This window comes from Triticum aestivum, chromosome 2D (assembly GCF_018294505.1).
Source record: "Triticum aestivum cultivar Chinese Spring chromosome 2D, IWGSC CS RefSeq v2.1, whole genome shotgun sequence".
NCBI lineage: Eukaryota > Viridiplantae > Streptophyta > Magnoliopsida > Poales > Poaceae > Triticum > Triticum aestivum.
Genome location: NC_057799.1, coordinates 569,645,057 through 569,659,378, shown reverse-complemented (window position 1 = coordinate 569,659,378; position 14,322 = coordinate 569,645,057). Strand labels below are relative to the sequence as shown.

General features: G+C 43.4%; 1 protein-coding gene across 1 annotated transcript; it reads left to right on the top strand.

Annotated features, from left to right (window-relative positions):
- The first annotated feature begins 4,048 nt into the window (after positions 1-4,048).
- LOC123050037 (uncharacterized) lies at positions 4,049-5,297 on the top strand. Its single transcript, XM_044472882.1, has 2 exons — positions 4,049-4,328; positions 4,665-5,297. The coding sequence occupies exons 1-2, from the start codon at positions 4,131-4,133 to the stop codon at positions 5,130-5,132; spliced, it is 666 nt and encodes a 221-aa protein (XP_044328817.1). The 5' UTR covers positions 4,049-4,130; the 3' UTR covers positions 5,133-5,297.
- The last annotated feature ends 9,025 nt before the right edge of the window (positions 5,298-14,322 follow it).

Below are 14,322 nucleotides of genomic sequence, written 5' to 3'. Positions count from 1 at the left end.
ACTTATTTTATTTTTAGAGTTGTGTTGTGATATCTTCCCGTGAGTCCCTGATCTTGATCGTACATGTTTGCATGTATGATTAGTGTACGATTGAATCGGGGGCGTCACAAGGAGGCTCACCATGGTGGTGCCGGCGACAAGATCGGCGTGGGCGATCAACGACGGTGAAGACGGGGACGGGATGTGACGGACCGCTAAACCTAGAAAAATCTCGGGGAAAATGGAGCTCGGAGGTCGAGTTTCGAGAGGAGAAATATTAACTAGTGTGGCTCGGACATTTCATCGAACACCTCATGTGCATAGGAGGTGAGCTAGAGCACCCAAATGCCCTCCCCTCGTCGGCCAGCAAAAAACAGAGCAGTGTGGAGTGCTCTGCTCGCCGACGATGGGCTATATATAGGCAACTCATTTGTCCCGGTTCATGGCTGGAACCGGGACTAATGGATGTGGGCCAGGAGCGAGGCCCATTGGTCCCGGTTCGTGCCTAGAACCGGGACAAATGGGTCCAGACGAACCGGGACCAAAGCCCACGAGGCCCCGGCCGGCCACCTGGGCTCACGAACCGGGACGAATGCCACCATTGGTCCCGGTTCGTATAAGAACCGGGACTAATGGGCTGGCCAGGCCCGAACGAAAGCCCCTTTTTCTACTAGTGTGATAAGATAATTAGAAAAAAAGATACACCTAATTTGTTGCGTAAGTTGTCATGAGACCAAATCTGATAAGCTCTAGAATATAGATTAATTTGAATATGAATAATATGATAAAATTTAGTCGGCCACCAATGACCCGTAGTTGAATCAGTTAGGTCATTAAAAGTTTAAACAAGCATATTACCTCTCCTAGTGATATTCTGTCAAGTCTGAATACTATTTCCATTCACAACCTTCCAAAGGCGTCCATGTTTGAAATATTATACTCCCAACCAGTATGTTCTACCTTGTAAAGGATGACCTTTCTTAATTTAGCTGTCAAATGATTACCACATAGAAGCACTTTGACTTCACACTATATAATGTAAAGAGTATGCCTGGTACTAAACACTAAGCCTACTTAGCGAACATATTTAAACGATGTATATCATGAACCCAATTGTCTCTTTCTTCAACATCTTCCACCGAAACAATGCATTTTATTCTAGTTTGCCTTGTCACCCCACCAGTAATGTGACGTATAGTAAGTTATTTTTTGTAAAAAGCTGTCAGAATTTTGATGACCGACTAAGCATATGATTGGATCCCTTGAGTAATTGGCTTTAGAAGCACCTGTTTTCCTTTTAGGGATTTTTTTTCTCATTCCAACCTAATTATTTGACATACTTCGTCAACCAAATATTTGAAACAACCACTCATTTTTTGCATCTATGTGAGAGTAACCTTGTTGTGCACATCAATGCCGAACCTTTCTTGGATCTATCGTATTCTCCACATAAATGGATCACCAATGTAACCTATGACCAATTCCACAATCGACAAGCAATCTCTGAAAGCTTGCATTATAACCATTATTTTATTATTGAATCTCGTGCCCATGTAGAATTTTGTTAAAATTTCCCACAATAAGCCATGAAAACCCAAGATTGAGATGAAGTTGTCTCATATATGCATCTGATCAACCTCTACCATCCCATCATGGGTCATCTTACAACTCAGTGAATCTCCAAGTTGAATTGTTATCATCACTTTAATAACATCTATAAATTTGGTAATACGCTACAAAAAACTATCATTGATGTTCAACATTAACACAAAATTGGTGCTACCACCATCACTATACTTGGTGAACAAGAAATTAAATCCTAATATAGATGGACTACATATGACCATTCTTTATCACGACACATCTCAGCGATAAAGATCACATTAGACCTTAGTTTCTATTGAACATCCAAGAGGATAGGAATTTCCACATCAAGAGGCAATTTCCTATGCCGGTGGTGGCTACGCACGCATGGTGGTAGCTACACACCCTTTGGCATAAGTGCCGTTTTTATATATGAGACGTTGGGTTTCTTATGGCATTGGCACAAGTGCATTTTTATTGTATAGAAATGACTTTTTCTCACTTATCTTTGTCTTTTTTTATTATCTTTTTGACACAAGTTCCTTTTCGTTGTGTAGAAAGGGCCTTTTCTCAATTCTCTCAGTCTTTTTGCTTGACTTTTTGGCATAATCGCCTGTTTGCTTGCCTGGCTGGTCCAAAGTCACGATATTTTCATTATAGAGTTGATTTTCATAGTCAAAAATATTGTACCAAAATAATTAGAGATAAAAATTGGGGTTGTGCATACCTACCACCATGGGTAGCAAATTATTTCCGTTTCCACATCTGTGGCAAGACCACGACAATTTCAGCTTACAATTTTCATAGTGGGTACCATCTCACCGGGGGAGGGGGAAGAAACATGTCATGCTGCCATTCCCCATACGGTGGGAGCAGAGGATGCCCAGGGAAAAAAATGTCAAGGCGAGGCTATGAGCTCTAAGACTCAAGCCTAACTGGTGAATTCATGACTAATTACCATATCGAAGAGAGATATAAGGAGAAGAACTAACATTACACTTCCACTTCGTGAAATCATCTGGAACATGTGAGACCAAAACTCTTGCGCAATGCCCTAGGCATCGAACATGAGAACAGGGTAAACTATATGAAGAAGTGCACATACGGTGGGAGGAACGAGAGTAATCAATCAGAGTTCACCCACGACAGAAACATTAAGAGTCAGAGTAGCGAACACGACTAGCTACGGAAGGGGCTAACGAGGCTCACCATCACCCTTAGATTTGCCTTTGTAATGTCATGTAGTATGGACTGCATCCTATGTAGATAATTAGTTGATACCTACTAGCTCGATTCTCTTAACATGTACCTATGCCAACTTATTGTGTTGCCATGCATGCCCCCACTAACTTTGGTTCTCTCAACATGCAACCATGCCATCTCACCATCCCATGATGCATGAGAAAAAGACCCAACTTAACATGCACCATGCATGTTATTTTCATATTCAATAAATATTCTCCAACAATATAATAATCAAATATAATAAATTATATGTATTTTAGGTTCAATTCCCATATTGCTAGTCCACATACTAAACTTTTATACTACCAAATATGATTGAAACAACATTCATTCCCGCAACAACACATGGGGTATTATCTCTAGTATTCAGCAAAATGATGATGTCCGTAAGGGTCAAATAATTCAACATTTTCTTCTCCCACAAAAAAAATCAAAGTTTATTTTGCACTAGATCGTATAGTACTCCAGAATCAATTAGACATTAATCCTTGTGATTTAATCCAACACAAATATTTCTATTAATCTTCCTCCACAATATCTTTTCACTAATTATATACGAATTATACCACGCGCCAATGCTCAATTGTGAACTAAAATATAGATCGGTGGATAGAACCGAATATGGTAATGAATTTAGTGGTTGTATCTGTTTCTACTAAAATATGGATGGACGAAGTAAATGGAATCGATCGATGCACTTAAATCGTGCATGATATTTCAGTGGCGGCCCAAGGGTTCTTCTTCTTTTGTTTAAATCCAGTCTGTTCATGTAATGCGGATGAGGAAATGACTACTTTGAATGTAATGAATTTATACCAGTGAATGTTAGATTTTTAAGCATGGCAAAACGAATGGTTTTTTATGGCAAACTATGTTCTTGTGAAGATGGCATTTTTCTTTAACAAGAATGACAAATCCGCAAAATTATGTTGTCACGAGGAAGGCAATTTCCTCAATACAAATTATCATAAAAAAGTTCATTTTGTCATGCTTAAAAATCTGAGGTCATATTTTTGATATTCTCAATTCGTTTGGAGCATTTAATTGGCATTGAATAATGGCCCAACTATTTCCCAGCGATGCCAATTAATATGATCTTTAATGTCCTCTAAAAAAAGATCTTTAATGGTTCTCCCTGCCCCTCCGCTCCTGGCGCGTGGGCCCCGCGTGTCCGTCGTGCCGGCGGCCTCCCGCTATATATAGGGGCGTCCCACCACGCAACTGCCAAACACACCCCACCGATCTCTCCTCTCTCTCGGCAGAACGACCAACACAGAAAAGAGGAAGCAGAGCAGAGGGCCGCCGGAAAAGGGAAGAGGAGAATGGCGCCGGAGCTGAGCTCCATCGCGAGGATGCTCCGCGGCGAGGCGGGGAATGGTAGGGGCGGCGCCGCGAAGCCGTCCGAGATGGTGACCATGGATCTGCTCGGCGGGTGCGGCGGCGACGCCGGCGTGGAGAGCGAGGTCGTCGACCTGGAGGCCAAGGTGCCCGCCGGCTGGGAGAGACGGCTCGACCTGCTGGTGAGTCTCCCTTCAGATCTGCTCCTCTGTTCTTCCGCTCTTTAGTTGTTTCTTCGTGTGGTTTGTTACACCTGCGTGCGCGCATGTTTGGTGCTTAATTAGTTCGCGCTCGTGTGGTTTCTGTCCGAGATAAAACTCCGGAGAATTATATACGTACTTTGCTACTAGGTTAGATTATGTCCGCAGATCAAACCCATGTTCTTCGATTGATTTAACAGCATGATGATCAAAATTTTGGTTATGTTGCACTGAGATTACAGAGTTCTTTGTTCTTTATGTTCATCACACAGATTACGAGTACTTAACAAGGTGAGAAAAATTCTTGTTTTTGTGCAGTCCGGCAAGACGTTCTTGACTCCTCATCGCCACCAGGCCACCCAAGACGGCCACCAGGACCTCAACCTGCCTCCCACGGCATCCACCGCCGCCGCCGTCACCAGCACCTCCGCTGCGTTCTGCACCCTCGACATGGTCCGCTACGCCCTAGAGCGCGCCACCGCCGTGCGGTCCGCCACCTCGCCGGACACGTCCTCCTCCTCGTTGGCGTCCACCTCATCCTCGTCCTCCTCGCTGGGAAAGCGCAGCCGCTCGCCGCCTTCAAACACGGCGTCGCCCGCCGCGAACCCGGCCATGCGCGCGTGTGCGTGCCCGTCCTGCTTCACGTACGTGCTCATTGCCGAGGCCGACCCCTGGTGCCCGCGGTGCGCGTCGAAGGTGCCGCCGCTCCCCAGTAAGCCCGCTGCCCACAGCAGCGGGAAGAAGCCTAGGATTGACCTGAATGCTGACGCCGATGAGACCGAGTGAACGCGAAAAGATGATAGACAATTGGAATTTTTTCCTTTATGGAAAAGTTTTGTCCAGTCATTAGTTTGTTACTTCTTAGAATATATCATCAGAAGCAGTTACATGTTCAGAAAATTATGATCATAATTCGTAAGGCCAAAAGATGAAAGACAGATGGATTTTTTCTTTTTGGAAAAGTTATTCAAGTCATCAATTGGTTGGCGAAGCGGAAGGAGCCCCGCCGGCTGACAACGCTACAATGTTCTTCTTCACCGCCGCCGTGGTGGAGATCCACCTCGGCTTGGCCATGAGGTCCCCGACCTTGCGTACCTACTCCGGTGAGTCATTTGTTGCATCTGCACCTCCATCAGGTCCGCCATTGCACCGGCGACGCCGCCGCCCCAAATCCGGCCTGCCCCCGGTGCTTCTTTGCGCCTTGTTGTTTAAGAAACTTCACACACCTAGGAATCTAAATCAAGACTTTTTAGCTTGTGGAGGTCACAAAAGCGATGTACTCCCTCCGTCCCATAATATAAGAGCGTTTTTGACACTACACTACACTAGTGTAAAAAACACTCTTATATTATGGGACGGAGGGAGTATATGTATAACACAAATCCTTTTATGTTTGTAATTTGGTATATGAATCCCGTTGCTCACTACATTACACACACGCAGAGAGGATTTGTTTGCAACACGTATATATGGGTTGGTCTTGTCAAGTTTTATGTAAACCAAATGATAACCTACTATTGTCGATTACTGAGAGAGAAGTAGATGGTGCGTTGATAGACGCACACGAGAAGCAAGTCCAAATCAACAAGATGCAAGCCCAAATCGTGGAGAAGCAAGCTCAAAGAAAGAAACTTTACCTTGCACTTCGAGTTGTTGTAATCATTTAGTTCATACTCACTGGATCAACAGTAACAATTCTTTTTATGGAAATCACTGCACTGATGATGTTCTTACTTTAGGTGACGACGAGCTGAGTTAACTAGAATGTATTTTTTAATATGTTTTATCTTAATGCTTGACCAAGTTTGATGTCAATGTAGTGTTAATATAGTAAGCGCTGAGCTGTTCAATTATGCTATGTATGATGTTAACGTGGTACATACATTGAATTATGCGATGAACTAGTTTTAATGTGTGTTTCGAATGAGTTTGTGTACATTTTTTTATTTTAATTCTTTTGAGGTATTAAGTTTAGAGGATCTTCAAGAAGAAACATTTAATTCCCTAAAAATTAAGAAAATGCGATAACTGTACCTTTGAACTTTTAGGCCAAGGGATCTACTAGAGTTGCTCTTATGTCCTCAACCCTAGACACCACCCTTCATATGTCATCGCTGCTATCCTCTCCACCGCTTTGGAACCGTAGGTGTAGGGGAGAGAATTTTCGTCTCCCACTGGCAGGTGGCCTTTTGTGTCGTCGATGCCAATAGCATGCGAGTATTGGTTTCTACCTGTTTTCATGGATTATGTGTTTTTTTTGTTCATTTGTGTAACATCGTGGGCATTGTCTTCTTTAACAACCCTACATTTGAGTATTTGGGCGCAAATTCTTCGCCTTGGTCTGGCAATAATAGTGTGCGGGTTTGACTAGACTGATTCACACCATGTAAACCTCTACAAGAAGCAAAGATCATTTTATGTGCTCCTCTGTGGGATCGATAGATACTCTTACTTTGAAAAGGCCACAATTGTACTTTATGCATTTACAGATTACCAGTTATGGTTTATCTGATGTATTCATAGCGGTGATGTTGATCATGCGATGAATTATATCTTTATGTTTAGATTTGTGTATGCCATATGTTTGATATATAGATGCATATTTCTTTCCGATTGCTTGTCTACTCTTAGCCAGTTTAGATCGGTAATGAATAGTAGAAGTGATGTGCATTAGTTGGGTTTAATCTTGCAAGTAATCTACTGCAGTGATAGAATGTGCAAAATGATTGTACTGGATTGTTGTCACTGAGGGTTAAGGTTTACTAGAGGATTAATAGTTCCCTATTCATAACATTATGCCATGTTGCTAAATGCAATTAGTTGTATTTACACTTAATGTTCAGATGGTGCAGAGAGGGTCTCGATCTATGGACGGGTTATTTAGCTACTGGATGCACAGAGGATCTTGGTTTAATAGTATTTGAATTACTTCATCGCGTTTTTATGCTTTGGAGAGTTGACCCTATGAACCCCGGTCCAATTTTGAGCATAAGAATCACCTTCTAACAACTTTTACACTTTGTTTTATTTTCAGTTTTGTTTTATTCCGAAAATACCAATAATATTTATCACATATTATCTTTTATTAGCCTTGTAACTAGCAAGACTAGCAAGGTTGATACCCCTGTTAGAACTATTAGGGAAACAAGTGAAGTTTTATTTGTGTTGCACAACATTCAACTATTGCAGGGTACCAATACCTCCACGGAAATTATACCTTGATTTCTTGTTGAGGAAAATTTGATGCATACCGCAAACTCCTACACTAGGGAGCCCAACCGGTGATTTTATCCTCGATTGCAGTGGTTGTGCTTTATGGTGATCTTAGACGGATTTTACCCTGTCATCAAGGGTGGCACACAAACTCGGGTGGTCAATATTGCGGTTATGAATTCACGTATGTGGAATTCTATAGTAGGCTTGCACCTTCGTATTAGCATGTGCTTGTCTCTATTCAAGCATCAAATCCTATTTTGCAGGATGAAGTGGCTACCTTTGTGGATTAGATTCTCTGTGTGGCTGCACCAAAATTCGAGCTCAAATCAAATACGCTCGGCAACAGCGCGCCGACCGGGGGGGGGGGGGGGGGGTACTGCAGAGTTGGGGAAGACGAGGTGGAGCTTTCGAGAGAGGCGAGCGGTGTTTGCGTCGAGCCTGAAGAAGCTCGGGGTCGTCGGCGGCGGAGTGTGCTCGAGTGAGGATGGGAGGAGGGGAGTCAGCGGCAGCGCCTCTAGTGCCGGAGGAGAGGGTAGCATACATAGGTTGGGTTGGGCTGGGAAGGTTGAGCTGCGTTGCGCTGGGGAAATGGGCCTGTCAAGATCTAGGAGTTAGTGGTTTCTGTTTCATGTCGTTTTTTTATGAGGGATCGATGGGTCGATATAGGTAAGTTCTTCGCACACAAAAAAAAACTTGTATCTTCATGCAAAAGAAAAAAACTTGTCAAAGAAAATGATAAGTTTCTTTTGCGCGTAAGTACAATGATAAGTTTAATGCAAAAAAATAATCATCTACTGTTTCGTCGAAATACAAGTTTTTTCTTTCTCAAGATTAAAGAAACAAATTAAAAAAAAAGAAACAAATTAAAAAAATTGTAGAAATACGTTGTTTTCTGCTAGATACAGAAGTTTCCTTATAAAGGAGTATATATCTAAAAATATATATGGAAAAACAGTTAATGGGATGGCGACGGGTGTAAGTAAATGCGTACCTGCAGGATAAGCAATGATGCGTACGCGTATTCGCCCCGAAACAGCTACGTGCAACTGTATGTACATCCATGATCACGTTTATCAAACTCAATGCTCCTCCAGGCCACATCTTCTCCCGTCCTTTCTTCTTTCTTCATTCTTCCATGAAGGAAGAAAATAGTACTTCCTTTGTAAAAAAAAACATCAGAGCATTTAAATACTAATATAATCTAAATGCTTTTATATTTCTTTATTACAGAGAAAGTATAAAAGATCGATAGGCATGGCCATTGAAGGCACGCGCGCATTCATTGGGAGCAGTTGCACCCAGCAAGATGAGACTAGCCATAGTGAAGACTAATTTCAAAAGTAACATACACATTATCCCATGCTATGTTACTATCTTTATAGTGGATAATAACATACTATCTCCTTCCATGTATATAGGGTCTAATGCGTTTTTCGAGGCTAACTTTGACCACATGTTAGAGCAATAGACATGCAAGATACATAAAGTACACCATCAAATTTGTACGTGGAAGGAGCTTCTAGTGATACATCGCATATATTATTAATCTTATCAATAGTCAACGGCAACCTAAAAAAATGTATCAGGTCCTATATATATGGAAAGAGGGAGTAACTATAGTGTCATACAAACCATTATTTATTACTCCCTCCGTCCTGTAATGTACTCCCTCCGTTTTTATTTACTTCGCATATTAGAGTTGACTAAAGTCAAACTTTGTAAAGTTTGACCAAATTTATAGAAAATAATATAAATATTTAGCATAACAAATCTCTATGGTGTGGAAGTACATATAACAACGAACCTAATGGCTATAAACTTTGTCTAAGTTTGTAAAGCTTGACTTTGACCAAAACTAATATGCGGAGTAAATAAAAACGGAGGGAGTATGACTTTTTTGATATTAGTGTAGTGTCGAAAAACGTCTTACATTATGGGACAGCGGGAGTATGTTACAGACTCATATTGTATTGAGATATGTGATGTTGCGGTAACTAGCTAAGTTACTCAATTTGCCTCTCGCCTCATTAACTCAATGTCACATAATTTTTTTTGTTAAGTTGGCACTTATGTTATTCTTGAAGTTACTCCCACTATGGCCAGTCTGACACACGCTACTAGGTACTACACGGGGCAGCAGATAGACCAACGATGGACCAGTCGCATTGGACAAGTAGATAAACGTGCAATGTCTTTTTGTTCGATGCTCCAATCCTTCAACTGCAAATGGTCGTGGAGTACTACGTCACCTCGCCGAATTGAATCCACTTCCACGTCTTGAGCTTAAATGTCAACCGGGAACCAACCCTGCATTGATTGACGGCGAACCATTGATTGCGCGGGGCTTGCTCTTGAAGACTTCATCAAGCTTTTCCCCCTGCCCGCTCGACCTGCTCCTCTCTTATAGCCATGCACAGTGCACACCTTGTCAATTTGCGGCGAGACACACGTGCATGCATGGTGGCTAGCTTCGAGAGGGTTTCGTCGACAGATCGGCGGTTGACAAGAATTGTGTGGTGATTGTCTGCAGAGAATTCATCACTTGTTGGGCAACTGTGCAGCTCATGACTTTCTTGTGCTTGGAGTAAGTACAAAAGCTACTGCAGCCGCTGCACCATATTGGGTGCAGAGAGAAGAGAAGAAGAAAGTCCAGGCGTTGTAACGCACTGTTCATTGATTGCGCCCTAACTATCCCGAGAAAATAATGGACCATGTGTGCGTGTAGTGTATGGATACATGCATGAGTGCTCGTGTTCTCCACGCTGACATTTCAAGTTGAGCTGAGCATGGGAGGCCACTCATGCAACTTGTGTTCCTCTATTTCCTCAACTCGTCTGGGCCGGAAGAGTCAGTCTATCATGATCATGCATAGAGCCATTTTGTTTTCCTACTCACCCTGCCATTGACCAGGGCTAAGAGCATCTACAACCGGACTTCACAAATCCAGACCCCTATACGTCTGCCGATAGTGATCGGCCACCCTTCATTTCTTAGACATTTCAATTATAGTACTCATTTCTTGATCCTCATATTCATACTACTACATGCAACGCAAAATTTATCCATGTACATAGCTAAAAATAAGGAAACAATCTAACCGTCATCGAAAATGTCAATGATGCCCTTGCTGGAGCCATCGACCTCATGGTCATTGGCGGCGGGGCGAAACTCCGGTGCGTCCTCCTCGTCTTCGAAGAGCTGCTCACGCTCTAGTTCCACCTCCTAGAGAAAGTGGCGATTCACCACCCTCCTCCGCCTTGGACTAGATGGACTCGAGAATGGCATGCAGCTCCACCGCCTCCACCACTTGGACGACCTCGAACTCAACCAGCGCCATCCGTGAATCTTCGCCCGGGATTGCAGGGTCAACATCTTGTAGTAGGTAATCCTATGGCGGACCATGGCTACCGACGGACGGCGAGGTCGGAGCGGAATAGGGCGCGACGAGGTCACGGTGGCGGCGTCGGTGGAAGGAAGAGGGAGGAAATGGGGAAGGCTAGGGTTGAGACTCACCGTCCGACTTAAATAGCCGAGTCTGGCCCTCGAGTAGTGCGCTGAGTGACATGAATGCGAACCGGTGAGCTCACCTTGGACTGGTGGGTTTCTGCATGTTTTCACGTCGATCCCGACCGTCAGTCCGACGTGACAGACGCGTCCAGGCGTGTCTGGACCTCCCCATATCCGCGCCAAATATCGGCTAGGTATGGGTGTGACGGACAACCTAGACATATAGGATCGGTTTGAGGGGTTTGCTTAGGACTTATTTGTGTGAGCGGTGAACGTATAGGGGGATACGAGGGGTCAGGCCGTAGATGCTCTAACATAACAGTTAGTTTAGTGATCTCATGAATCGTCATGCACACGGGATACATTTTCCTTTTCTTTATCTGATGAGCCGCACATGAGGACTATGATGCTCCAGTCGGTTTGTGAACCGAATCCGACTTGAGAAATATGAACGCCATGCCCCATTATTCCATTAACATTTACTGTCGACATCATCGTGCATCCTACTTTTTGCTGCTAGCGTCTCGGTCAGTTTGTTATCAAATCATCGCCAACGCGCCATGCAGGCATTCATGCTGCACCTCTGCCTTGACATTTCACTCCTGCCTTGATCCCGCTGGGCCGGCCGTTGCCTAGTACGTCACCTGGCTTTGCTGGACGCTGAAGTAGGTGTATCTTGTACGCGTATATAGACCGACGGTCAAACAAACGACGCGTACGTGCCCGACCGATCGGGCCGAAGGATTGACCGTCTGTCGCCGAACGACTAAACGTGTACGGTGTACCTCCTTTCCTTTGAATGGTAGTGCTCTCGATCGATCTCCTGCTCTTCCAAGTGCACGTCTGACAAGTATCAAAACATAAGATTTTTTTAGGCCAGTTTAGTCTATACACTTTTTTGCAAGGTTTTTTTTCTATAAAAATGTCTTATATTTTTTTGAGGGAAAAAATGTCTTATATTTTGACACAGAGATAGTACGTATTATTTTCCCCTATCGAAGTTGAGTGTCCGTCTCCAACCATGCAAACAAGTCACGGGCAAATCTGATTTGCGCCATTTGTGACACGGCATGTACAAGTGGCGGTGCTACCCCCGTACGATCCTGTGATGTCAATCAATTTAAATTCCTAGTGTATGAACCATTTCATGTATATATAAAAATTCGAGAGTGGTTTACACAATTTTGTGATGTCAAATGACACCTGAAATTGTGCCTAGAGCCGCCACTATGCCACGCCGGATGACGAGGCACCCAAGCAAGGACACACACTATGTGCTCCTTCTTTTCGGAGAACATTGTAATTGCATCTAATTTCAGCATAGTTTTGTTAATCTAAGTAGCCTATGATTTTTCCTCTATCTAAATCTACTCCTTGAAACGACTAATGTCTCCATCTTAAGATTTACAGAAGACTAAAGAAACATACGATTAGAGCTGGCTGCTTTTTTTTTCTTTTTTTTTCAACAAGGATGACAAAGTTTAATAAAATGATGCATGCAACCATCTTTATTATTTTATTCATCAGAGTTTAACAAAAAGAATACAAAGATCAACCCAAAGCCACATTTAAGATGAACAAAGTTGCTACACGTACGAGTATAAAAATGCGCCTTGACCGCATCAATGGACACCATCTAATCCAATGGCTTCAAGAAGCCACCCGCCTGACAAGTTGAGAGTACTAACCAGTCTACGCATCCCAAAATGCACACCCCATGCGCACACTCTAGGATCCGCCGCCGTCCCATCTTCAGGAGGGATCAATGCATAGATCTTGCCAGTCCCATCTATCGTCGACGTCACCACGATGCCAGACAGCGGCACCAGCCTGAACACGTCCAACCACACGCGCCCGTCGGTGACACTCCGCTGCACCATGCTGCCATGTCCCGTCGTCGGCCTTGCGATAATTTTAACACCACCCCTCTCTTGTCCCCTCCAGTCAGCTCCTGCTCCAAAACGATGCCCCCATGAGGGAGAACAATACGTACAAGGTGCCGTCATTGTCCGATCCAAGAGACTCAGATCTAGGGTTTCCCTCAGAACATCCCGATCATGTTGACGCAACTTGCAACGACGATGCCTCGAGAAGGTCACGGCGTCAGAGACACTACCATCATCCAGCATGACCGCAGTAGGCGTGATTTTCACGGAAAGCCGCGTCGCCCCGATCTCGTAGCTGGCGGGGACCACGCCGAGCCTTGCCATGAAGACTTGTGCCGCCAGAGGTAAGCCGGCAGGGAACCAACAACCCTCACCAGCCCCACAATGCGCCGCATAGACAAGACTGATGTCGCTTGAACTACGTCTGTATTTCCCAAAGAGGAAGGGATGATGCAGCACAACTATGGTAGGTATTTCCCTCAGTTATGTAACCAATGTATCAATCCAGTAGGAGAACCAAGCAACACTATATAAACGGTACCTACACACAAAGAACAAATGCTTGCAACCGGACGCTTATGAGGGGTTGTCAATCCCTCTACGGGTAACGGCGCTAAAAATTGTCAAGTTGACGGGATAAAATTTGTGTAGATTGGATAAATAGATCTCGACAAAACGTGAAATGAAGTTAACAAAAGTGCAACAAGGTATTTTTGGGTTTTTGGGATAATAGATATGAAAATAAAAGCGAAAAAATAGATCTCAAAGCAAATATGATAGAGAATTGACCCAGGGCCCGTAGATTTCACTAGTGGTTTCTCTCGAGAAAATAGCATACGGTGGGTAAACAAATTACTGTTGGGCAATTGATATAAGATCGAATAATTATGACTATATCCAAGGCAACGATCAATATATAGGCATCACGTCCAAGATTAGTAGACCGACTCCTGCCTGCATCTACTACTATTAGTACACACATCGACCGTTATCCAGCATGCATTTAGTGTATTAAGTTCACGGAGAAACGGAGTAATGCAATAAGAACACATGATGTAGACGAGATCTATTCATTTAGGAATAGCCCTCATCTTGTTATCCTTAGTAGCAACGATACATGCGTGTCTTGCTACCCCTTCTGTCACTGGGAAAGAACACCGCAAGATCGAACCCATCACAAAGCACATCTTCCCATGGCAAGAAAAATTGATCTAGTTGGCTTAACTAAATCAAAGATTTGAAGAAGAAATACGATGCTATAAATAATCATGCATATAAGAGATCAAAAGAAGAGTCAAATAATATTCATAGATATAGATCTGATCATAAACTCAATGTTCATCGAATCCCAACAAACACACCGCAAA